At 47.0% G+C, this 26,375-nt stretch overlaps 1 protein-coding gene across 8 annotated transcripts in view; it reads left to right on the forward strand.

Moving 5' to 3' along the window:
* Positions 1 to 26,375, forward strand: part of LOC134070412 (calcium-activated potassium channel subunit alpha-1-like) — a 123,855-nt gene that overhangs the window by 3,250 nt on the left and 94,230 nt on the right. For all 8 annotated transcript variants that reach the window (XM_062526757.1, XM_062526758.1, XM_062526760.1 and 5 more), the window contains exon 2: positions 16,075 to 16,245. In XM_062526757.1, the coding sequence (XP_062382741.1) occupies positions 16,075 to 16,245 (171 nt within the window). The remainder of the gene's footprint in view (positions 1 to 16,074; positions 16,246 to 26,375) is intronic.

Consider the following 26,375-nt stretch of genomic DNA (forward strand, 5'->3'; position numbering starts at 1 on the left):
TTGCTTAATCGCATCGTAAGCAGTAGTGATAATTTAATGTACCAGTTTTAAGTGAAATATAATTGACTTTGTATGTAGGCTAATTCTGTGACTTTCTTCAAGATGCACCATATGTGTTGTTGTGTCACTGGAAAATATGTTCTTTTCCATCCCAAAGCCATAATGTAATAGTGAAGGCGCTACGGAAAGAGGCAAATCTCAGCGCTACTGGGCGTTCCGTAAAGCTTTTCTCTTTGAAAACTTAACGAAAAACAAACTCTTGATGTTGTAATGCAGAGTACATTCACCATTTGACCATTTAAACATAAAAGGAGAGGATGCTGCATGCTCTGGGTGAGCCATCTGCCGGCCTTTAAGTCCCCTTCAGAGTGTATTCTGGAGAGGTCTGGGCAGGGGTCTGCCTCTCTCAACATCCTCCCCCCCCCCTCCCCCCCACACACGCACACACTCTCTCTCTCTCTCTTGCACATCCTTGATGAGCCACCCATGAAAAACAAAGCTCTTGAAATCATGGCAAATTGGATGATTTTCTGCTACTTCTGCGGTGATGTTGATTACAGCTCTGATAACTGAGTTTGTCAATCAAGTGATCATATATACCCATCTGTTTATTATTGATTGAGGACCACCATTCACACACGTAGTGTGTGTGTACGTGTGTGTGTGCGTGTGCATGTGTGTGTGCTAGTACGCGTGTGTGCGTCTGTGTGCGTTTGACTTTGTGACGGTGCAGTGCTGGGTTATCTTCAGGAGATGGCCAGGATTAAGTGAGGTGCGGTTGCATTTAAGACATATTCAGGTCAAACTCCCCATCACAAATGCGATTATTGGTCAGAAGGGAAGGGAGCTGCTCTGTAATTTTGTTTGTCAGCCAGCAAGGGAGGGGATGCCTTACTTTATCAGCCTTCTGCTTTTGAAATATATATATACAGTATATAGTATAAGCTTAGAGGAAGACGGATGGATGAGGGAATGACGCATAGATGGATCCATGGAGGAATAGATTGATTGTTTTTTGTACATTTTGTACAAGTTTTATAGACCCTTTAAAGGCATTTCCAGTGGCACAGAAAACAACATTGAGCTAATGGTAACTTTGGGACAAATAATAATAAAAAAGTAAGTCCGAAGTTTGAAATTTTCCTTTCAAAGTATCTGCTTTGGTTTTGAGTGTTGACCGGAAATCCTTGAGGAACTTGAGATTGAAAGGGTCTATATGGTTTGCAGCCCAATAAATAGTCAATCTCTAAGGAGAAAGTCCAGTTGGTCCAATGTCATAAAACGGTAATGGTGATATACATGGCATTCTAAAAGAGTTTGTAGTGCTCCAGTAATGTCTAATTGAATTCTGAACCACACGCATGCACTGTCAGGAACTTCAAGACGATCCCATGACTGGTATACAACCACCAGACCACAACATGTTGGGAGGCAGTCCTGAGACAAATTGAGACTACACCTCAATACGTGTAGAATACTTGTTGTGTGTTTGTGTGTGTGTGTGTGTGTGTGTGTGTGCACGTGTGTGTGTGTGTGTGCGTGTGCGTGTTTGTGTGCGTGTGCGTGTGCGTGTGTGCGTGTGCATGTGTGTGTGTGCACGTGTGTGTGCGTGTGTGTGCGTGCGGTGCGTGTGTGTCTGTGTGTGGGTGTGTGTGTGAGAGAGAGAGAGAGAATGAATGATAATTGTTACATAATTGAATTACTGCATATTTAATCAGATAACTTGGAAAATCTCACTTTATGTCAGTAATGGGTAAGATCTGCTCAGATCTGGGATCATCCCTCTCAAGAATATTCGTTACTCTGTTTCATGAGCCGACTGGTTTCTGAAGTATCACTATCTATCCGTGGACCTATTAATCACTGAGCATAAATTAAACATTGTCACCATTTGTCATCCTCGCGGGTGAGTCATTTCTGCAGTAATTATGCAATCGAGTGGCAACCATCAGCTCGACCCAGCTGCCAAAAAAAAAAAAAAAGGCGAGTGAAAGCTCCCGTAGTCAGGGGGATGAACGGCACGGTGGTGTCCACTGGCGTCTACTGGTGCTAATGTAACGTGTAGGGGATGAGTGTATTGTGGTTAGTTTCTCTTTCTCTGCACTCTTAAAGAAAGGGTTCTCGGGGTGCTATAGAACCATGCAGGCATTAAAGAACCCTTAGGGGTTCCGTTGATGGACCCTTTAAAATGGTTTATGGGTGCCATATATGAAGGGTTTTTTGGTTCTATATAGCACCTTTTTTTCTAAGAGTGTACTTTCTGTACTCTTTCTCTCTCTCTCTCTCTCTCTCTCTCTTCTTGACTCCCATTCATCAGATTTCTTCTTTAGGCCCCCATTCTTTCTGAATGCAATTCATGCTGTCATTTATTGCAAAACAGTCTAATTCATACTCCCCCGTTGAATGCGTCGCTCAGAACCTCTCCAGTGCCCACGGTTTGTTTTGTCCCCCCCCCCCCCCCCCCGCCATGCCTTGATCCATCCATAGGGGACTACTTTTGTTGTGCCAGTGAAGCACAAACACTGTCCCCAAACAGCGCCGTGTCTTCAGGGTCGTATCCCTCCACTTAAATGCAGTGTCATGCACCTATATCTTATATGGATCGGATGTCCCTGTTGCTTGGTAACAGCAGAAGTGTTTCATTAGAAGGCATAATCTCACTTATGCAATTGTCTGGGCTATTCAGCGGAAGTGGTGCGAGTTGCCCCCACAACCCCCCACCACCGCCACCTCATTGACGATCTTGAGAAACGGATGGGGTGTGTGTGTGTGTGTGGGGTGTGGGGGGGGGGGGGGGGTCTTATCTCTAAATCAATTAAATCAATTCTTTATTGACCTTTATTTTTCCGTGGAACTTCACTTGTGGAATAAAAAGTATAAGCGTGTGTCGAGTTCATCGACACGCACACACACGCACATACACACACACACACACACACACACACACATCATACGCAATGCCCACACCGCACACACACGTTCAATATACCACATCCCCATTATCTCTCTTAGATGGGAGTTGACAAGCTGTAACAGCAACCTCTCAAACAACCAGCCATTACAAATGTCTTTACAAATGCGCATATCCCACTTCTTGTTATAGTAGTACTGTGGTATTGTTGTTTAGAAAGGCCACTTCTTGTTATAGTGGCACTGTAGTATTGTTGTTTAGAAAGGCCACTTCTTGTTATAGTAGTACTGTAGTATTGTTGTTTAGAAAGGCCACTTCTTGTTATAGTAGCACTGTAGTATTGTTGTTTAGAAAGGCCACTTCTTGTTATAGTAGCACTGTAGTATTGTTGTTTAGAAAGGCCACTTCTTGTTATAGTAGCACTGTAGTATTGTTGTTTAGAAAGGCCACTTCTTGTTATAGTAGCACTGTAGTATTGTTGTTTAGAAAGGCCACTTCTTGTTATAGTAGCACTGTAGTATTGTTGTTTAGAAAGGCTACGCTCTCATTGTCCAGGCAGCACGTTTTTGTGTCGTTGTTGTTGTTTTTTTGCGACACAATCACAGGGCTCCACCCTGTCCTGCCCCTTTGAAGGCCGTTCGTTGCGATGCCCTCCGGTCACAGCTGAGCGCTCGGGCGATAATGCGAAGCAGCCGATCTCTGGGCCCCGCGTCTGGATTAATGGCCGCCGTTATCTGCTGAAGAGGCGCAGGTGAGACCTCGATAAACAGCAGAAGGGCGAAACAGCGCATAACCTTCACAGCTCAGACGGGGGCCCCTCCGCGCTCGGCGTTCCCCCCCTTTGGTTCGGCTCTGATGCCCAGTCACCATATTGGCCGTGGACACACAGCAGCATAATTGCTTTGCAAATTAACTTTTTATTCCTCCGCCTCCTCCTCTTCCTCCTCCTCCTCCTCCTCCTCTTCCTCCCATGCTGCTGTCTTAGCTGTATGTAATGGATCCCTCGGTCCCTGGTTGAGTACAGGCCAATAAGTCAGTAATGAAGAACCATCATGGTAATAGATTGAAAAGTCATAATAAAGCTACAGTCTCCACAGAGTAAAAAGTCAATTAAGATCATTGTGTGTGTGTGTGTGTGTGTGTGGGCGTGTGTGTGTGTGCGTGTGTGTGTGTGTGTGTGTGTCTGTGTGTGTGTGTGTGTGTGTGTGTGTGTGTGTGTGTGTGTGTGTGTGTGTGTGTGTGTGTGTGTGTGTGTGTGTGTGTGTGTGTGTATAGGCAGGAGTGCTTTTTGTTTGAAACGGCTCTTGATGCTTGACAGCATACTTCCTCTTTTCCTGCCACAGTTACTGTTTAGTGTCCAGACTGTCTGGTTCAGGGATCACACACAAAACAAACACACACACACACACACACACATGCACCATGACACTGAATAAGATTTAAGAATGAATGCCCGCAGACTACTAAAGAGGTCTTTGCGTTTGTAAAGAGGCTTACGGTCCCGCTGTCCTCTGACATTAACGCCACGCTTATCATAAGCCTTATTTAATATATGATTAGATATGACGGTCATCAGGCCAATCCTTTAGATGGGCACTTCTTCATACATACAGCAGGTCTTAACCAACACCATTAGCTGATTTATTCCAGCCTTCTGTGGTCAGAGAGGTTAGTGGACTGCATTTAAATGGCAGCTTGGAGAGCGATGTGTCATCTCAGCTCGGGTGGATTGATTATGAGGAGGCGCCCGTCAAAGCATCACAATGCACGTGCAGGCACAAATGGCAGACCGTCAACATATTGACCTTTGAATAGTCATCTTTACCTTTTCATAGCCGTGGAATGAAAGGGTTCATAAAGCTTTGTGCAGATAACACAAGGGTGTGGATATCGCTGGAAGCCCCAGGAATTTTAATGGAGACAGTATTTGTGCTAAGATATGATTATGTTGGGACCTGTGATATAATTATAGTATTTGCAATGGTTTGGATTTCTTAATAGAAATCTCATGGCCGTTATGTTAAAGTGTTGCAACCCTTTGTGGAATCCTGCAGTCCAAGTGCTACAACCCTAATTGCCTACTGCTTTCAAAATCTAAGAGTATTATTTCTGTGACTCCTCTAACTCAGTTTCTTTTCACCATCATCCTCTGTTCCATCCATCCTCCCATCCTCGTCGTATTTAGTCTTGATTTTGTCCTTTTGCCCGAGGGCTTCGCTAATTATTAAGGCGGCTGATATGTGTTCCTCCCCTCTTAGACAGATCGAGTGCCACAATCAGCCTCACCTATGACTGTCAGAGTATGATTGAAATCTCTGTTTTTACTGATCAACTTCAAATCACCCCTCTCATCAGTCTCGATCTCTTTCATCGGGCCAAAGCCTGGGGATTTGTTTTAAATGGGATTTGTGTATAGCAAAGTATAGTGCAGGCAAAGCCGTTGATATTGGAATATTCAGCTTCCCCAAGACATAGCCTCGAATCATACACAACAAAAACACTCTCTTCTTCAAAAACGTCTAGTCTTTTGTTTCTACATTAATTTAGCAGACCCTGTTGCCCAAAGTGACATACATTTGTACACATGTCATTTATATTACACGGGCATACATTGTCCAGCGAAAAATTATATTCCAAACTATGCTTCTAATATTAAATCTGAGAGTTTAAAGCAGTGTTACGGACATAAAATTTTTTCACTGGAGTAAGTTTCATTTGTCCTGCACCTGCCAGAAGGTGGGATGTGCACACAATTACTTTTCTTTTTTTTTTAAAGGTTATTTTTTGGACTTTTTATGCCTTTAATTGGACAGGACAGTAGAGAATGACAGGAAGCGAGCGGGAGAAAGAGCTGGGGTGGGATCCGGAAAGGACCACGGGGCGGGAATCGAACCCGGGGCGCCGGCGTGCGGTGCAGGTGCCCCAGCCTATTGCGCCACGGGTGGGGCCCACAATTACTTTTCTGAACGTGGTTACATTGTCCCGAGTAACTCGGGGTTACAGTATGTGGCTTGCTCAAGGGCAGTAATGGTGGAAGCCGGGATTTGAACCCACTACTTTCAGGCTAATGCACACTAGCCTTAATCACTACACTACCACAACACCCGTCACTTCCATCACTTCACTCTCACTCTCATCAGCATCCTTATGGCTGGGCCTCCATCCACGTGTTGCCTTTGTGAGTGTTCATCTGCCTGTATACCTTCCTCCCGTCCCGCGTCTCTCTCCGTCGCTCGCTGACTGTGTCCGTTTAGCGCCCGTAATTATGCTAATAATAATAATCGCAAGCCTCTCGGAGGCGAGCGCTGCGCTGAGTGTGTGCACTGGGGGAGATGAAATATGAGCGTGGTAATAAGTAGCCTCCAGCACCTCTCTGTGAGGCGGGCTCCAGCAATTAGCCAAATGGCCTCGCGCTCCAATCAGAGGGGTCTGGAAACCCCCCAGAGTTGAGTTGAGTTGAGACCAAGATGAGAAGACTTGTTTTGGGGCGGGGGTGTTGGGGAGTGTGTGTGTGTGTGTGTGTGTGTATGTGTGTGTTTTACAGTCTATGGTGGGAGGGTGTTAGGGAGTGTGTGTGTGTGTGTGTGTGTGTGTGTGTATCGTTTTTGGTGTGTGTGTGTGTGTGTGTGTGTGTGTGTGTGTGTGTGTGTGTGTGTGTGTGTGTGTGTGTGTGTCTGTTTTGGAGAGTGTGTGTGTCAGGGGGCTGGGGTATAGGGGAGTGCGTGTGTGTGTGTGGAGGTGGTCTTAAGAAGGCAACAGGGGGAAGAGAGTTGAAAATGAAACCTCTAGGGCCTCATTTAATACCCAGAGCCCTGTGTGTGGAAACGGTCCTCGTGACGTGAGGAAGCACAGCATGCATGAGGGTGTGAGAGAAGGGCTGGCCAGGAGTAATGGGGGGATTTCTGCTAATGAACACGGCCCAATGCTTAATGAGCGCTAACACGGGGCTTTCTTCGTAACACAAAGTCTTTTTCTTTCTTTTTACTTCACAATGATTATGCAAAATGGAGGAAAAAAGGACAAAACACAGGGGCATACTTTTGTAATGTAGCTGTCGGCACAGCACAAAGGGACAGTTTCCCCTCCATGGGTTTGGCCTGGTCCTTCAGAACTTCAATGGAGATTCCCATTGAAAAAAAGCTTTTAGTCTAGGACTAGTCTTAATCCTAGTAGGGGAAATCAGTCCAAAGTGTAATGGTTTAACACTTTTATGATTATTCCCCCTCATTTCCTGGTTTGGTGGAGTCTCCTGAAGGTCTGGCTCTCACTTCTGCAAAGATCTATGTGTCGCAGATTTACAGTGGAGACTGGAATAGCTCTTCATGGAAACCTCATGAAATGACTGAGCAAGTGTTTCAATAATGCAGAGGCCTGCCAGGGTTCTTACTGACCGCAAGCTTTATCTTCACTCTTAATGGGTTTGTTGAAAATAGATGATTCCATCAGTGTCTATTAATAACATGAAATATAGGAAATTAACAAATGGAGCTGCATTTTAATTAGACAGATTTATTAAAAAGCATTGTTTCAAAAAAGGTCCCCAGCTATGTGTTCAGAAAATTGGTGCATATCGCTCATAAAACGTTCAGCCCTTTGCATATCCACAGGTGTTTGAAGACAGAGAGGGTATGCCTAGCGTGATAACTTATTAGCTAAAACATAAGGAATCAGGACAATATACTGTATGTATATATGTTTTTACTTTTATACTTTTATTTATGTAGTGGTTTTAATATACTTTTATTCATGTAGTGGTTTTATATGCACAGTGCAACCATACACAAGACAAAAGATGCATGACATTAAGACATAAACAATTTTCCAAACAATAAAATAAAATGAACAAATAAATAAATAAACAAAAAAAAAGGCATTGCGCCATGGGGACTCTCCTGGTATAGATACAGTTGGCAGAAAGGTTTGCAAACGTTACCCCCCACGTTGGGGCATGGTTTGAAGGAATTGTGTTTACTTAAATGTTCAATGTATGCTAACAGCCTAGTTCATCCTCGATTTCCCAATGTTGATGACAAATTTCTCTGGAAGCTATTTGATGGTAGCATTGTTAGCTTGCTAACTTATAGTGTCAGTGTGATATAACCAACTAGTATACATTACTTGTTAAAGCTATTCCCACGGTCATTCTAGAGAGTGTACATTCATGTGAGAATAAATTGAAGGTGTGACTTATGAGTATATGGTGCTATGGCATAAGGTTTGGCTAGCCACACAGTCTGGCCATTGAAAACAGTTAGTAGGCCTACAATGAGTACACTTGAGACAGTTCTATCATTATAACTGGAATAACCAAAATATTGCCCTTAACCCGGTTAGTAGTCTAATTGACTACTTTAAAATGTTACAACATTTTAAATGATATCGTTGATAATATTGTTGTCATTGCTGATTTACACTAAACCTCTGCTAAGAACCAACCATAATATTTCTGTATCATTTGAGAAGCTGACAACATAGTCATAAATATGCATACACAAATATGGCATTTGCACCAGAAACACACAGAAAAAAAGATGAATATACTACCTTTTTGATGATACACCCCACCCGCCTTTGATTCATGAAGAAAGCCTCTCAGGATTAATTGGTCATGGGGATGTCTGCCATCACCACTGGCTATTTATCTTTGAACTTTGCCATAGTTTAAATAAAATATTTATAAGGGGGGCCTTTTTCAGGGGGACTGTTTTAGACACGATCATTAGTCGTGACAGGACAGCTGTGTAGAGCCAATTAAGCATTCTTCATGAGCTCCACACCATTTCCTCAAGCCTCTTTCATGCCTCCTCTTCCCTCTTCTCTCTCTCTCTCTCTCTCTCTCTTTATCTCCCTCTCTCTCTCTGTCTTTCTCTCTCTCTCTTTCTCTCCGTCTCTCTCTCCCTCTCTCTCTGTCTCTGTCTCTCTCTCTGTCTTTCTCTCTCTCTCTCCATCTCTCTCTCTCTGTCTCTCTCTCTTTCTCTCTCTCTCCCAGCATTGCTCTGCACTTCTGCACCATGAAAGCATCTCCTAATAGATGTGTTTTCTGGAGATCTATGTGCGTCTTGCCGCAGTGGCTCGGCTCTGTTGTTGTGATTCTTCTCTCAGTCGTGTTATGTGTCATTCTTCACATGGACTCAGTAGGATTTCACACACTCAGCAGCAACACGCTTCCAGTGCGCTGTTAGGTATTTTCCCATCAACAGAGAAGCAGCTCCGCCCTGGTTCACACTCCATATGGAGAACCGTTCTGAGCATTTCTACCAAAAATAAATCAGTTCGGAAGCTAAAAAGTTGAGCTGGCACCAAGATTTTTTTTCCCCTGTGAATCAGAATGGGTGTGTCCTTCTACAGGTTAGATTTGCACACTTCACCCTTTGTTGATGATGTTCGGTCCTTATCAAAACTGATTAGTTCAATAGATAGCACCGAGGTTGAAAAAAAAATAAAAAAATCTGAATGGAACCAATTCCCAAACTAGTCCTCTGTTGGTCGAACAATATCCTCAAGCACAGTACAGGTTGCTGGAATCCTAGGCCTACTGTACATGGATTAGTGTAAGTTCATGTAAGTAAACCTATAAGACTCCTGAAAGAAGAACCTTACAGCTTTGATTTGCTTGGTGAATTAAGCTGTGAGGCTCCTCTACAAGGAAATGTACTTTCCCTGCTAAATTCACATAACAGAAATACCCTCCAGATGTCTTCATCTTGTTATAATACTAGCCATGACCATTCGTTTGTTGACAAACAGACATTTCTTACCTGCCAGCATTGCTGCTGACTGTGAAATAAGGGGTGGGGGACTTAGCACCAACCTGGCAACACCTGCCCTGCTTCAATGCGCTTTGAGGCACTCTCAGTTATTTAACAGACTCTGTAACACGTCCAGTTCCAGAGGGAGAGTGTTGGACTCTCACGTTTTTAAAAAAAAAAAAATTTCATGAATCACTCTCCAATCGGCTTGCGCCAGAGTGCCACAAGACTTCTGGCCAGCTTAACCCATCGCATTGTCACAGTTGGGCGCCTGGACAAGCGCTGCATCTCAGGAGAATGTCAAGAGGTAGATTTGGCACTCGTGAAGAAGCGTGCCATTTGCACATTTACACTGCAACGAGAGCAATGAACTGTGATTTGGCCCTCTCTCTCCACGCAAGACCTGCATGCTTTGCACATTGAACTAGAAAAATGAGGCAGCACGCTGTGACGGCGACAAGTCGTTGTATTTTTCCACTTCCCCGAGGAGGAGGAAATGAATTAAAATGAAGTAGAGCAAGTCAACAAACTCCTGAAACTGTTTTCACCTTCTTTTTTTTTGTCAGCTGCAGCTTATGCCCTGAATTTCATCATGATTTGTTCACTTGCAAATCTCCTCTATTCTCTCTGCTGGGACTTGTTGGGAGCATGTAGAGAGAGTGATGCTGAATCACAAGAGAAGTCGTGTGGATATATTAAAACCTCTTTTCATTTTAGTCTCTATAGACTATATACATACATTCTATGTCACCTGGGGAGTCACTGCCAGAATCTCTCCCTCCCGATAAAACTACATCATGTCATGTTTCTTGTCTTGTACCTATGTTTTGGTGAAAGAAAAGAAAAAAGCAACAACAGCGTGGCTCTGGATCTGCAAAACAGCAAGTTATTCGAAAAATAAAGCCAAGCCTTTTTTTCTACTGTATTTCTTTCTGGATGAATGAATAGTGTGAAAATGCCATTTACACCTTCTTCAGTAAATGGGGAAACTTCCAAGAGTGCACTTTTGTGCACAGCAACGGCGTGAAGCCTTTCTTCGAGCGCGGTACCAGTGGGTTCGTGAAATATTGAACCCATACTCAGTTAAATGAAGCAGTTTCCCCCTGAGCCACCACGACCCGTGGTCAGTCTCGCAGTCCTCCGCCTCACAGTCCTCCGTCTCACAGTCCATCTCCCCAGCCCTACTTCTGTCCCTCTATAGCCGATATTTTACTCTCTCTTCACGCCCCGGCGACACTTTGTCTTACACATTACTTCTGCAATACCTTCTTCCTAGCTCATCTCTCTTTTCAACTCTCCTAGCTGCGTTCTTTCCTTACTTTGCCCCCAGTGTCCATATATCATCAGCCATCCGCTCCCCCCCCACCCCTCCGCCTTGTTTTCTCTGTCCCTCTATCTCACCCTCTCCTGTCATTCTTCCTCTGTGTGTATATACACAGTCACAGTGAGTGACTGTGTGTGTGTGTGTGTGTGTGTGTGTGTGTGTGTGTGTGTGTGTGTGTGTGCGTGTGTGTGTGTGTCTCCCTGGTTATGGTTATAAATACCTATCTCCCAGGAATTGGCCAGCTCCCCTGAGTAGCAAAATCGTAAGTCGGCCTAACAGCTGCATTGACGCCAAGCCACACCACCACCACCACCACCACCACCACCACCACCCCTGGCACCTTCCTTAGTCCTGCCTCCATCTCCTCCTCCTCCTCCTCCTCCATCACCACCACCACCCCCACCCCTGGCACCTTCCTTAGTCCTGCCTCCATCTCCTCCTCCTCCCCCTCCTCCATCACCACCACCACCCCCACCCCTGGCACCTTCCTTAGCCCTGCCTCCATCTCCTCCTCCTCCTCCTCCTCCATCACCACCACCACCCCCACCCCTGGCACCTTCCTTAGCCCTGCCTCCATCTCCTCCTCCTCCTCCTCCTCCATCACCACCACCACCCCCACCCCTGGCACCTTCCTTAGTCCTGCCTCCATCTCCTCCTCCTCCTCCTCCTCCATCACCACCACCACCCCCACCCCTGGCACCTTCCTTAGCCCTGCCTCCATCTCCTCCTCCTCCTCCTCCTCCATCACCACCACCACCCCCACCCCTGGCACCTTCCTTAGCCCTGCCTCCATCTCCTCCTCCTCCTCCTCCTCCATCACCACCACCACCCCCACCCCTGGCACCTTCCTTAGTCCTGCCTCCATCTCCTCCTCCTCCTCCTCCTCCATCACCACCACCACCCCCACCCCTGGCACCTTCCTTAGCCCTGCCTCCATCTCCTCCTCCTCCTCCTCCATCACCACCACCACCCCCACCCCTGGCACCTTCCTTAGCCCTGCCTCCATCTCCTCCTCCTCCTCCTCCATCACCACCACCACCCCCACCCCTGGCACCTTCCTTAGTCCTGCCTCCATCTCCTCCTCCTCCTCCTCCTCCTCCATCACCACCACCACCACCACCACCCCTGGCACCTTCCTTAGCCCTGCCTCCATCTCCTCCTCCTCCTCCTCCTCCATCACCACCACCACCCCCACCACCACCTCCTCCTGCCACTGCTGCTGCTGCTGCTGCTGCTACTGCTACCACTGCTTTAACAATTAGGCCCTGGCTGGCCCATCCTACATTTCAAACAGGGGCCACAGGCTCAGGCTTTATTTATGCCGGTGTTCTGCCAGCGCCGGCTAATCGGGCTATTAGGTGCAGCCTCGTATTAAATTCATTATCTCCCACTGCAGTGGAGTAGGCTGCACTCACCGAGCCAAGAGTGGCATTCCCCCGCAACGAGTGGTATTCCGCGCGAGCAATTACGGGGACTTGATTTCCTTCATGCATTCATTCAAAAGCCACGCAGGGATGATTATAGTGGGACACCTGATTTTTAATGCTGAAGAGCACTTAGAGTTTTAAGGCTTCGCTAAATTGCCGCACCGGCTGTAATGTTGTGGCAACAGTACTGTAGCTGTTTTTTTTTCTTTTCTTTTCCGAATAGTTTCCCAGCAATCCTTTACAAAACTGATTAAAAATGGCCAGGGAGAGGGGGAGAGAGGGCATGGATTAAGGATGTCGATGAGTGGATGGGAGAGGATGCGAACCCAGCAGTGGGTGGTAGAGACAGACCTCCTTATGTTATGGATGAGTCTGTGGCACTGGGTCTAGGTATGAATCGGGGAGTCCTGTTTCGTTTGAAGTCCTATCTCATTTGCTTTGTACGCCTAGAGTTTGCATTTTAGTGTGGAGTGCAAGCTTGTCTTTTTTTCTGATGTTGTTGTGTGGTAGGAGTGAATCGGGGAAGTGAAATCCTATCTCGAGTGCTTTTTCTGACAATAGTTTTGCATTCTAGTGCTGAATGCAAAGTTGTTTATCTGATCTTGTAGTGTTGGCGAGTTCAGGAGGTCAGTTCATGTCCGTAGGTGAGAACATTCATTAAACATTTCTGCCTTTTTATCTTCGAGGTTTTTTTTTATTACATTATGTTGTGAACTACAGTTGCGAAATTAAACAAATGTCTTAGCCAACTCCAAGACTGCCAGCACTGCACTGCACGGTGGGAAAAGGCGTTGCTCAGACCATGACAGCCCCCATCTAAATCTGTCAATCAGGATACGCCCTGAACGCCCCCATCAATTCTTCCTCAAAGCCCATCCGGCGCTGTGCTGTGCTGCAGGCAACCTCCCGCTCCCGGTTGACGCAACGGCCCTGTCGGTATTGTTATGCTGAGCGGAGCGTTCACCCGGCCAGTGACTGTGTTGAAACTTTAATGCTGTTTTGCCATGTCAGGCATAAAAATAATGTGCGCTGTATGCCCAGGCATGCTTGTTATGAGGCCCCCGCCACAGCTGAACTCAGTTTAAAAGAGGGTGGGCCGTCTTCTCTGCATGGACTTGCTAGGTCGTGGTGAATGCAATTCATTCATTCAGTTATTCAACCTTTATATATTCTCGGAGGTTCATTGAGGGTAGTCCTTATTTTCAATGAAGCCGAGATAATGTATAATTTCAATGTATCTGTAAAATAGATTTTTAGTATCGCTCTACTGGGCAATGTATTTTTCCACTGAGCTGGTTAGTTATTTGTGTTGGATGTTATGGACAGTGTTGATGAGTGATATCAATATTAGGTTTCAAAGCAAGTAAGAGGCCTTCGACTAATCAAAGCCTCTATCCTCATCCAAAGTGTGTTGTCGTCTCTGTCATTGTTGCCCATACGACTGCACCATTGTCAGATTGACACGTTGAAAGTTCTAATAAAAGTCCGGTTCTAGAGTTACACGCCACGCTCCGACCGCTCTTGCCACCCGTGTCCGCGTCGTGACTCCACCCAACGGGCATGGTGGTGGTGCTCTCTATAGAACTGTGACGCACACTTTTTGTGTCACGGCGGTGGTGGCTTTCGCAATGTTGCTGGGTCACGCCCATTCATAGAGAGGCTGGTCAATAATCGGTGATTTATGGGAGGACGGGTTCCCAACACATGCTGCATACTTCACTCCCGCATGCCAGGAGTTCTTTGAAACAACAGTCACTGACTTGGGGTGCTTGGGGTAGGGTTGTGTGTGTGTGTGTGTGTGTGTGTGTGTGTACTGTATGAGTGTGTGTCTGTGTGTGTACTGTATGTGTGTGTGTGTGTGTGTGTGTGTGTGTGTGTGTGTGTGTGTGTGTGTGTGTGTGTGTGTGTGTGTCTGTGTGTGTGTGTGTGTGTGTGTGTGTCTGTGTGTCTGTGTGTCTGTGTGTGTGTGTCTGTGTTGTGTGTGTGTGTGTGTGGTGGGGGACAGGAGGGTGCAGAGGGACACACGATAGCTCTCGGTACAGTGCTGGGAGCTACCTTTTGTTGTGCGTCTCCCGTCCCCCCACGGAGTAGATCAAAGGAGGGGGTGGGGGGGGCAGTGGAAGGGAGGAGACGCTCGGCGAAGCTCGGCGAAGTGCGCCGCATTCTCGGGAGGAGCTGTGAATATGCGACGCCCACGCACCCAACAAGGCGCCGAGCGCTAACACAAAGTGAAAAAGCCCCGAGAAGTTCACCTTCTCCTACTGTAGCCTGCAACGACTGCAGTTCTCCTTGACAGCTAACTCCCAAGGGCAGTCGTTCTCATGCAGCCAACCAGCGCAAGTGGAGCGTGCTTTTTTTTAATCCTTTTTACCTGCGGTAAACAACATCAAACTGTGTTTGCAACAGGGGGGTATTGATCGTGTGTATGGTTATGATTCAGATAAGAACCGGAATCTAATTTGGAAAGTGCGTGGCACAATGAAATGGTTCCAGAATGAGAGGGCGGAACTGGAACCTTTCTGCGTGGAACATGCCAGGCTCTCTGTTCTGTGTGCTTGTTCCCAGCGCTTGGCCCCTTGCCTCTCCCAGTAGACAGCCCACTCACACTTTGATGGTCATGGATACCATGGTGACACACAAATCAGTGGCCATGATATTATGGGTAGTCAAGTGTGTGTCACCATTCCAAAACAGAAAAACTGTTCAGAGTTGCATCCATATTCCGCTGGGTACACAAATCCAACTATGAACACAAGTTCAGAGATATGTCTGAGAAAAGTCTTGATTTTCAAGGAGTCAAGATCCTTGAAAAACAAGACTTTTTTCAGACATACTGTATCTCTTAACTTGTGTTCATAGTATTGCTCAGGAATGTTTTACAGTTTCTTAACCTTTCTGTGTAGATGTCAGACTCTCCTTGGACTTTATGATTGCATCTGACCAGTGCAGTGCCTATACAAAATGTTCCCTTGGCTGTACAATGCTGCATCCATCTGCCCTCAACAAAATATACTGTTGATTGTAAGTGTTTTTGTGGCTGTAGGCACACTGCTTCTGGCATCGATCATCATATTTTTGAGTTCAAGAGCCACAAAATATTGTGTTTTAATGATGTCTTATCCATTTTTCGTCCAGTCACTCTCGATATTGCACTACTAAGGTAGCAATATACTAGACAAACTGTTCAAGAGATGTGCAAAGAACAGACAGACAGACAAAACACACACACACACACACTTGCACAAACCGATTTCTTTCTTTATAGATAGATGCAATCTCAGCCTCCTATATTGGAGAGTTTATTTATGTCCACTGAGTTTATTTGACTGTTGCTTCCCCCCAGTTTGTCTACACATGTGGTTATATCTGTGCCACTGAAAGTGAGTTGGTCCTCCTGTGCAGACCAGTGTGCTGTTTAGCACAGCGCCACATATTACGAGACATTCAGCTATAAAAGTAGACAGGTGGCTATAATTCACTTACTATTTTCCCTCTCTCTCTCTCTCTCCCCCCCCCCCCCCCCCCTCTCTCTCTCTCTCTCTCTCTCTCTCTCTCTCTCTCTCTCTCTCTCTCTCTCTCTCTCTCTCTCTCTCTCTCTCTCTCTCTCTCTCTCTCTCCCCTTCTCTCTGTTTTTCTCTGTCTCTCTCTCTCCTGATATGCCAGGATGTTCAGAGAGTCAGCAACCCCACAGTTGTCGTGGGAGCGGACGGCGTGGTCAAGACCAGCGATGACAAGGACGCCGTGGTGGCTGCCAGCGAGGTGGGCTGGATGACCTCGGTCAAAGACTGGGCCGGGGTCATGATCTCGGCGCAGACGCTCACCGGACGAGTCCTGGTAAGTCACACCCACAGAACCGCCGCCCATCGTCCACCCCCCCTCACCCCAACCCCCCCCCCCCCCCCCCCCCCAGTGCACAGGCCAAGGCCACTTCATTCATAGCCCCCCACACACAAGGGAGTACCCAGGCTGACCCCTGGCATCGTGTCCTTGCCTGCAGGCTGGCGCTCTGTGAAGGCCACACCACGGTATCCCAATTACCGCAGAGCGCTTTTTGTGTACACTCAACAAGGTCACGAGTTCAACTCCCGCGAGGGAGACCGGCGCGTCGACAAAAGCAGGCCTTCACCACCGCTGTAGGAGACGCTGGGGGCCGACGGGCTCGCCGAGTGATTCGATGTAAACGTCTAAATATGGAAAAGGCGACGTCACGGGGTCGTTTAAGCCCACCTTTCAGCGGGTCACAGCTGTGTCTGTCTTTGGGTGTCTACAAAGCAAATTCACTTAGATGGCGGCTTAGCTCGGTCTATGTTGTTTGAATAGCCGTAGCAAACGTCGCTTTCGGGAACTCGTAGAGATCACTTAGTCCACTCTAACCCTCCGCCTCGTTCTGTGTCTCTTTTTTTGGCAGCGCCGTCCGAGCGAGTGGCTTACTGTATGATTTCGGCCGGTAATTATGTCAGATGGCCAGTGGCCCAAAGTGGAGGGTTTAACGAAGCGCGACGGATATTTACAGATATTTATAACTGGTGTAACGTTCGGAGTCCGATAGCACACTCTAGTCACCCTTTGGCATACGGAGTGCCATGGGATCTGCCAAAACAGTGGCTGTTGCACCTCTGAAGTATGAGAGAGGTTATTCATGCCAGTGATTATGAGACACCCATCCATCCAGACATCATCATAAGCATCCTAACTTCATCTGGTTTTAGGAATTGGCTGGGATTTTCAATTCGAGTGCATCTATTCAACATGATATAAGCTTTTTGCAGGGGAAGTTCATGCAGCGTGGGTGAAATTCGTATACACACTCGGCGATACTGTACATGTTTCCACCCCCCCCATCTCGCCCCCCTCCCCCGTTATCCTCATTAGATTGTGTGCTGGGATTAAGTGAAGATTTATACGGCGCGAGATTAGGATGACCTCATCTCTCTGCCCATCCATCCACCCGTTCGTCCATCCCCTCTCTCCCGCCCACTTCCCACTGCCCGTTGCCCGCTGCCCGCTCCGCCTCGGCCCGGCCGAGCACTCCTAGCGGGGGTCGGCCTTTCTGCGGGCGCTGCCAGACACGTCCCACCCACCGAAAATGTGATTGTTTTCCTTCCCCGGCGCGTCGCCCTTGACAGGAAAATAAATCGTCCTGTGCCCCCCCCCCCCCCCGCCGCCCCTCCCGCCTGAGTTGGACATCTGATAGCAAAACAATGTTCTGTCAGAATTAGCCTTTTAGCGCTTAACTCAGCCTAGCTGATGCTCCCTTTTCATAAGTAAATGGATACGCTCGTTTCAAATGTTGACCCATTTCGTCTGTGTTCGTCAGCTTGAAATGAATGGACAGAAGAATGGACACTGAGAATTAAATGAATCGAGACAATGTTTTGTGAAGTGGGCTGCAATTTGAGTGTGTTTTCTGTGTCCATATGTCCGTTACTGTATATTTTTATTTGTGTGTGTGTGTGTGTGTGTGTGTGTGTGCATACAGCATATACGGTTCACTGTTTAGAGAGACACACGCATGTATGATGCGGTGCTGTACTTTTGGTTTGTTGGCTCCTCTACTTTGTAGGTGTGTGTGTGTGTGTGTGTGTGTGTGTGTGTGTGTGTGTTAGCAGAGAAGGACCACTGTCGTTCCACAAAGCCCCTCTTCAGTTGTGACCACCAATAAAGACACACACTGCATACACACACAGACACACATTGACACAATGACACACACACAGAGACAGACAGACAGACAGACAGACACACACACACACACACACACACACACACACAGGCATTAATGTTTAGTGAGCCCCGGGTCTGTCGCCATGGCAACAGCAGCTTACCTAAGAGCAGCAGATGTGTATTCTATGTCAGCTTGTTTAGGGGACAAATTAAAGCTTTATATCTGTGGCCATCTGAAAGCGCATTTGGGTCTGGGGATAGACACAGACACACACACACACACACACACACACACACACACACACACACACACACACACCAGAGACTCAGTGCCCTTGTGCACAGATCCCACAACACAGGATGCTGGATGGCGAATTGTTTACATTCAAGAGCATGAAGCAGGTGTCTGAGTCAGTGGGCCTGTTTTTGTTTATCTGTGTGTGTGTGTGTGTGTGTGTGTGTGGGTGTGGGTGTGTGTGTGTGTTCCTCAGTAGGTCTCGGGGCTGTCTTGGTGGTCTTTTTTTGGGTCACTTTGACTTTGCAGATTACAGAAGATCAAACCTCATCCTCGATGTTGGTTGATTTCAGAGAACCCCGCCCCCACACACACACACACCCACAACCCCCCAACATGCAAGCCTCACACACTCCCATCCCTTAAGCTCCGTCTATCTATAAAAGCTTATCTCTGCAGACAAAAATGTTCCTTTCTCACTGTGTGTGTGTGTGTGTGTGTGTGTGTGTGTATGTGTGTGTATGTGTGTGTGTGTGCGTGTGTGAGAGAGAGTGTGTGTCTGTGTATGCACGAGGGTATCTCCCTCCCAGTCTACATCTGTCAGTCTCCGACTCGTTACAGATTTGGTGACATGATATTGAAAGCGAGGGGGGAAACGAGGTGTTTTTCGCAGACAAAAGCGCTGCCTATTCATTACTTGCTGACAACCCCCCGAATAAAACATGGTCGCCAGAGCAGGTGGCCGCGGCTATTTTTGCTCGTCGCTGAGCCCTTTAAGGGGTTTTACTGACAATTTAGCAGCCGTGCTGTTTGTTGTGTTCGGTTAAGTGTTTACCAGTGAGCACAGAGGCCCTGTCCTCACTTGACATGTTTGTGTGTGTAGTGAGTAGTGAATGATTTGATGTCCGTTTGACAGTGTGTTTAGCTTTATTTTAGACTTTGTTGGTGTCGTTATTGTGAGGGAGTTGCTCTATGGGGGCTAACAAGTTCAAAATGGTAGTTTTCAACACAACTCTTAAGTGGTAAAGTGTTTTCCTGTGGAAAACAAAGTCCTTGTTTGACACACACACAGCACAGTACGTGTGTGTTCTTTTATCTCATTGCAGTGAATAAATTGATATCAGCTCATCACAGCCACAATGTTAGACTTTGTTGTGATGTTTAACAAGTGTTTGTTGTTGTTGTTTTTAACATTCAAACATTCAAAATGTTTGTTTTTCAATATGCATTAGTATCAGCAGGAGGCATAGCTATACAAGTAGTGCACATATTTGCCCTGTTCAGAGTTCAGTTCATTTCACTGATGGCTTTCTGGTGACGTGAGGATGCCCAGGCCGTGCGGCGATTTTGATTACTGAAAAATATGCTCTCTGTGCGGATACAAGAGCACTTTTAGCCAGATGAATCGGGCGCTTCGCGGCCACGTCGTGTAATTTCAGTGATGGCCCCCGAAGGATCAAACCAGAGATGGCCGCTGAGCCCCAGACCAGATGTAAGCCGCTTCTCAGCCAGATGAGGCCCTTCTGTGGCTGCAGTGACCGAACGGTCACGCTCTCCACACTCCACTCTGCTCTGAACGTTGATGGCTTTCCGAGGACGTTAGGGAAAGCGCTCAGGCTGCACTTTGTTTACGACTGCTGAAAAAATACAAAATACGCAGTCTTGACCGTCTGCTGGCTGTGAAACCACTTTTAGTCATTTCAGATACACATGACAGGTGTTAAACTCAGTGTGCTGTATAGGCAGGGGATTTCCCCAGAGGCCAATCAGCACCCAAGCCTATTTACCATTATACTACATGACACAGGATACAACAACAATGCACAATTGACTGGCAGCAGCTGCAAACGTGCCCACATGTTGTACCCAGGATATGTAACTAACGATCCTCCTTCACGGTACCACAAGCACTGCCAGTAGCTTGAATGGCCAACCAGAGCAACAACAACAAAAAATGAAATCACCAGCAAAGCAACCTTCCTTTGTGAAAAATAAAACAGCATCACCAGCCTTGGTGAATATTTCACTGGGGTTATCAAGCTGGAATGAGATGACCAATTCAGGGTCTCCTGCGTTTGCAATTACAGCTGAAGGCGATTCCATTTCATTCTATTACGATGCAATGACACAACGAAATGTAGACCAGATTATGTGTGAAATAAGGAGTATTGAATTGTTTTTCTCACGCAAAGTTTTGGCGATCACCGGCGATGGCGATGTTGGGGGACCAGCCAGAGAGCACTTTGATTTCGAGTGCTAAAAAAAAAAGAAAGAAAATGCTTTCTGTGCACCTTCTGTCTGAGAGACCATTTTTTAGAGAGATGAATAAGTCAGTGTCAGTATCTGCTGATCCGGTCCCAGATGTGGCCCGTATCATTGCCGGATGTGGCCTGGAGGTGGACCCTGCATTGGCTCCCGGCCTTGGGGGAAGAATCGGCATCACCGGTCCTGCTCTCCGCCGTGTCTCTCGGCCGGCTGTGAGATATTTCACCGGGGCTATTTAAAGTGGCGCGCGTATTATTAATTCATCCCCTGCCCACTCCGGACCGCGAAGCCTGCTGTCTCGCCGGTGACCTGAAATGCTTTGTCTTGTCGAGCACCAACGGTCCCAAAGAGCAGACTGCTTAGGCGGACTGGACGAGGTAACTGAAGCCGTTTACTGACTGCACAGATAGCCGGCGATGCACGGGCTTTTAGCCGGCTAGTCCCGATTGTACTCACTGATAGCCGGCTAATCGCCGAGGTGATTTACGCTGCCAATTGTCCTCCCCTGAGGGTACACATATTGCCGGTGCGACTGCAGTGAGCACGCGGGCCGGCTATGCGGCGGCTAGCTGAGACATGGGCGGAGCTGTCAACAACGAGAGTTGTGCACACAGTGCTGAAAGACTTAAAATCAGCAAACAGCTGACTGACTGTATGCTGAGCACAGCTGTCAGATCATCATCATACTGTTCACATATTAACACTGGTCCTTGTGGTCCATCTAGCACACTGTTCTTTCAAATGTCAATTAAATCGCCAAACATCTCAGCATTTATTTATTAATTGCTAACATATTGGGAAAACATAGCCTATCCTGCTTTATCTACAGCCAGGATAAATTAGCTAGACCTTGGCTAGCTTGCTCAAATAACCATTGACAACGTATTTCGTTAAAGCATGTAGGCCAGGCCTATATCATACCCACTGTAATATCCTGGATATTAGTAAAGGACAGGCGCACAGCATGTAGTCATTATCTGAAGTTTACTAGAACACTTGTTGGAGCAATACATCAGCCTAGCAGTCTCGGAATACTACTTCTACAGCACAGCACTGAGCTACTTACTACATTGTCTTTTAGTTGAACTGATACTGCCACCTAGTGGACAATTCTAACATGACAGAGTTAACATTCTCCCATCTACTACATTCCTCCCCCCTTAAGCAGTTGCTTACTTCCGTTAACAAACATTTCAACAGAATATACGTCTTGGGAACAACATACAACTCCCTGCATAAAATCCATGAAACATGCAACAGCCACTCCCATTTAACTGTGACCTTGAAATAAAGTACATAATGTTTAAACATGTTTTCATTTAACCATGACTAAGTACTGTCACACCAAGTACACAGTCCACTTTTTTTTTTTTTTTTTTTTTTTTTTTACAATATCATTAACACTCGTAGTCTTTCAAATAAATTGGCTTCGACATCGGTCTCACCGGCCGACGAGCAGGTGTAGTCGAACATCGTGACTGCAGTGGAACACCTGGAGGTTGAATGTCCCTAACTGATGGTTCGGCATTTTCTGAAGTCGGTTCAGCCACATCTTGAGTGCTTGCTTCTGGAACACCACAGTTTCCCTCAGGAATGGAACTCTTTGAAGCCGCCATAGCTGCTGCTGGAGATTCAGCCGGCCCCGGGGTGTCCATGATCTTTGGTTCCCAGTCCTTGTCCTCCACCCTGGCCAAAATCTGGTCGACGTGCCTGCGCACAATGCTGCCATCACCAAGCATGACCTTGTAGGAGACAGGACCGGTTATCTTGGTAATGAACCCGGGAATCCACTTAGGTCCATGACTAAAATTCCTTGTGATCACTGCATCTCCCTCCTGGAATTGTCTCCCTGCCACTTGCTTGTCATGATGTTTCTTTTGAATGTTCTGTTTCCGTTCCACTCTCATTCTGCGGTCCGGATGGATAAGGTCTAACGTTGATCTTAATTTTCTCCCTTGCAACATCTCCGCCGGTGACAGCCCAGTGGTGGACTGTGGTGTGATGCGGTAGCTAAACAGCACTCTTGACACTTTAGTGGTCAGGCTTCCCTCACCTGCCTTCTTCATCATTGACTTGAATGTCTGGACTGCGCGCTCAGCACAACCATTGGAGGAAGCATGATAAGGAGCTGAAGTGATGTGTTCGATTCCATTTTTCTGCATGAATTCTCTGAACTCCGCACTCACAAAACACGAGCCATTATCGGACACAACTGACTCTGGTAGTCCTTGATTACTAAAACTCTTTCTTAGACATTCAATCGTGCTGGCTGAGGTTGAGGTCGTTACAGGATAAACATCCATCCATTTGGAATGAGCGTCCATCACAATCAAAAACATGTGTCCCATAAAAGGTCCTGCATAGTCAATGTGTAACCTTTGCCATGGTTTGCTCGGCCACTCCCAGGGATGGAGTGGTGCGGGAGCTGGTGAGTTACGGTGTTCTTGGCATGCGACACATCTTTTAACAACAGCTTCAATGTCGGCATCCAACTTTGGCCACCAGAAATAGCTTCGCGCTAAAGCTTTCATTCTAGTGATGCCGATGTGACCATGATGTAGTTGCTGTAACAAAGTGTCCCTTCCCGGCGGCGGCACCACTACACGTGAGCCCCACAGGACACATCCATCTTGCACACTTAACTCGGTTTGCCTAACAGCATATGGTTGGAAAGCTGGGTCTCGGTCTTGTGGCGGCCAACCATGGTGAATGAACTGTGTCACCCTGGACAACACAGGGTCTCTGCTTGTCCATCTACTCATTTCTGCTGCCGAGACGAGGGTCACATTCTCCATCATCAGCACTCGGTCCTCTTGCTCTCTCTTTACAGACTGTTGAGGCAGAGGGAGTCGACTCAACGCATCTGCATTGCTGTGGTGTTTTCCTGGCTTGTAAACAATCTCGTACTCATACGCTCTCAGAGTTACTGCCCACCGCTGTATACGAGGGGAGGCCATTTGAGGCACTGCCTTCATCTCATTGAAAAGAGACAGTAAAGGTTTGTGGTCAGTGCAAATTACGAACTTTCTTCCATATAAATATTTATGGAACCGCTGAATGCCAAATATCACCGCCAGACCTTCTTTGTCCAGTTGTGAGTAGTTTGATTCAGCAGATGTTAGTGTCCTAGACATAAAGCTGATCGGTCTCTCTTGTCCATTTGGCATGCAATGCGACAACACCACACCCACTCCATAAGGAGATGCATCGCAAGACAGGATCAGGTCTTTTTGGCTGTCATAATGCACTAACACATCAGACGACTGCATGAGTCGCTTGGACTCCTCAAAAGCTCTCTCTTGTCCTGCCTCCCATTTCCATGCGGTTTCCTTCCTTAACAGTTCATGCAAAGGCGATAACAATGTCGACAGGTTTGGCAGGAACCTGTTGTAGTAGTTGAGCAGTCCTAGGTAGGCCCGAAGTTCTGTGACATTGGACGGTGCTGGTGCATCTTGTATTGCCCTGACCTTGTGTGGCAAAGGATGAAGTCCATTGGCATCCACCTTGTGTCCAAGGAACTCGGCTTCCTGTTCCATGAACGCACATTTGCTGCGCTTTAGACGAAGACCAGCTTCCTGCAGCCGTGTTAACACCTCATTCAGCGTTGCCAAGTGGTCTTGGTCACTCTGGCCAGTCAGCAGAATATCGTCCAAATACACAGCTACGTTCGGGATACCAGCCACCAGACTCTCCATCATTCGTTGAAAAATGGCTGGACTGGAGGAGACCCCAAATGGAAGACGATTCACCTGAAACAGACCTTTATGCGTATTAATAGTGACATATGGCTTGGATGCCTCATCAAGTATCACCTGCTGATACGCATGGCTCAGGTCCAGTTTACTGAACTTTTCGCCACCTGACAACTTCTCAAACAAGTCCTCCAATTTTGGTATTGGATACTGCTCGAGTTTCGACACCTGGTTGACAGTGAGCTTGTAGTCTCCACAAATGCGCACCGAATTATCAGGTTTTAACACTGGCACGATCGGTGCTGCCCACTCTGAGAATTTCACTGGCTCGATAATTCCCTGGTTTGAGAGTCTCTCTAACTCTATCTCCACCCTCTTCCTCATAGCATAGGGTACTGGCCTGGGTTTATAGAACTTTGGAGCCACGCCCTCTTTGACGTAGATTTTCGCTGGCGGACCTCTCCAGGTTCCCAGTTCCTCCTTGAAAACCTCTTCCTTCTGCTGAAGCACACATTGCAATGTCAGCTCTTGCTGCTCCATCTTGTTTATAAGAACACAGTTCATTCCCAGCGCCTTTATCCATGCCCTGCCTAACAGGTTTGGTCCTGGGCCTGCTACGACCACTACTGGCAGCTGTTTGACTTGGCCCTTGTACCTTACAGTTGTAAGATAATGGATGTCACGGAATACACGATGAGCCACGGATGCACAGTTCACAACTTTATTGTGTGTAGCATTATTCAACCGAGCCACGAATCAAGTCAGACCTAATATATATACTAGACTGCTAGTGCCACCCAGTGGTGGAACAATACATTACATCTCCCTTTCTTCAGCCTATAAAGAAAACATAACATTGTTAGAAAGGGCTCAGCAGTGAAATCAACTTTAAGCCTAATGTGATTCACATTATTTAACAATTAAACATTAGGTGGCCTAACCGATAACAAAGAACAACAGTAACAAAATAACTGTTTAGCCCAAAAATATAAATTGTCTGAGCAACTACTATAGCACTTTGGCACTATATCAGAAAGTTACTGAATGAACTACCATCATAATAAAAGCCTACAGGTCCAGTCTTTTAGGAGGCTTTACTGCTCTGCCCTGTTTAGTGATGTAGGGCATAGGGCTTGGCACTTGGCCAGAGTTCAAATGTTTCTCTGTAGGTGGGCCTAAAGCCTCACCGAGTGAGGGAAGTGTCTCTGCTGTACCTGCTCTGTCGATGGGTGTACCTGGCTGGACGGCTGGACCTGGCTGGACGACCGGAAGGATGGCTGGGCCTGGCAGGACGGCTGGATCTGGATCGCTGGCCGGTTCTCCCCATGTGTCGTCTGGCATGAAGTGTCGCGACTGGTTGGCCGTTGCTGTGCTCTTTCGGAGATGCTGTATGTTGCGGCGGAACTCCTTACCTCCATGGTCCACGACGTAGGACCTGGGCGCGCTGTGTTTTCGGATGACGACTGCCGGAGACCACTTTCTGTTGCCTGGGTATGGTTGCATCCTCACCTCTTCTCCCGGTTGCAGTGTCGAGCGGTGTGGAGTTGTTCTGTTTCTATCATGGTAATGCTTCTGGAGGGCTTTGGATCGGTCGAGTATGTCTCTGACTTTAGAGGAGTCGTACGCCTTGGGAATCAGCAGCTGTCGGGCAGCAGGGAGTTGGTTCCTGGGTCTCCTACCCATCAGGAGCTGTGCAGGAGACAGTTCCACTGATTCTAGGGGGGTCGTCCTGTAGTTGAGCAGGGCCAAGTGTTTATCTGAAGCCTTGTTCCACATTCTTTTCACCGTTTGCACTGCTCTCTCCGCCTCTCCGTTAGAGTGAGGAGTGTGAGGGGATGAGGACTGATGCACAATGCCATAAGTTTGGCAGAAATCTCTGAACTCCTCACATCCATACTGCGGGCCGTTATCGGTTCGAATGACGGCGGGGATGCCATGTCTACTGAACTGAGATTTCAGCACCTCGATGGTGGTGCGGCTGCGCTGGTCTTTTAGTTCATCTACCTCAATGAACTTTGAAAAATAGTCCACTAAAATAATGTAATGTTTGCCTTCAAACTCAAAAATGTCTGAGGCCACCTGTTCAAAGGGAAGCTCAGGAGTTTCTG

This window comes from Sardina pilchardus, chromosome 22 (genome assembly GCF_963854185.1).
Source record: "Sardina pilchardus chromosome 22, fSarPil1.1, whole genome shotgun sequence".
NCBI classification, from domain to species: Eukaryota; Metazoa; Chordata; class Actinopteri; order Clupeiformes; family Clupeidae; genus Sardina; species Sardina pilchardus.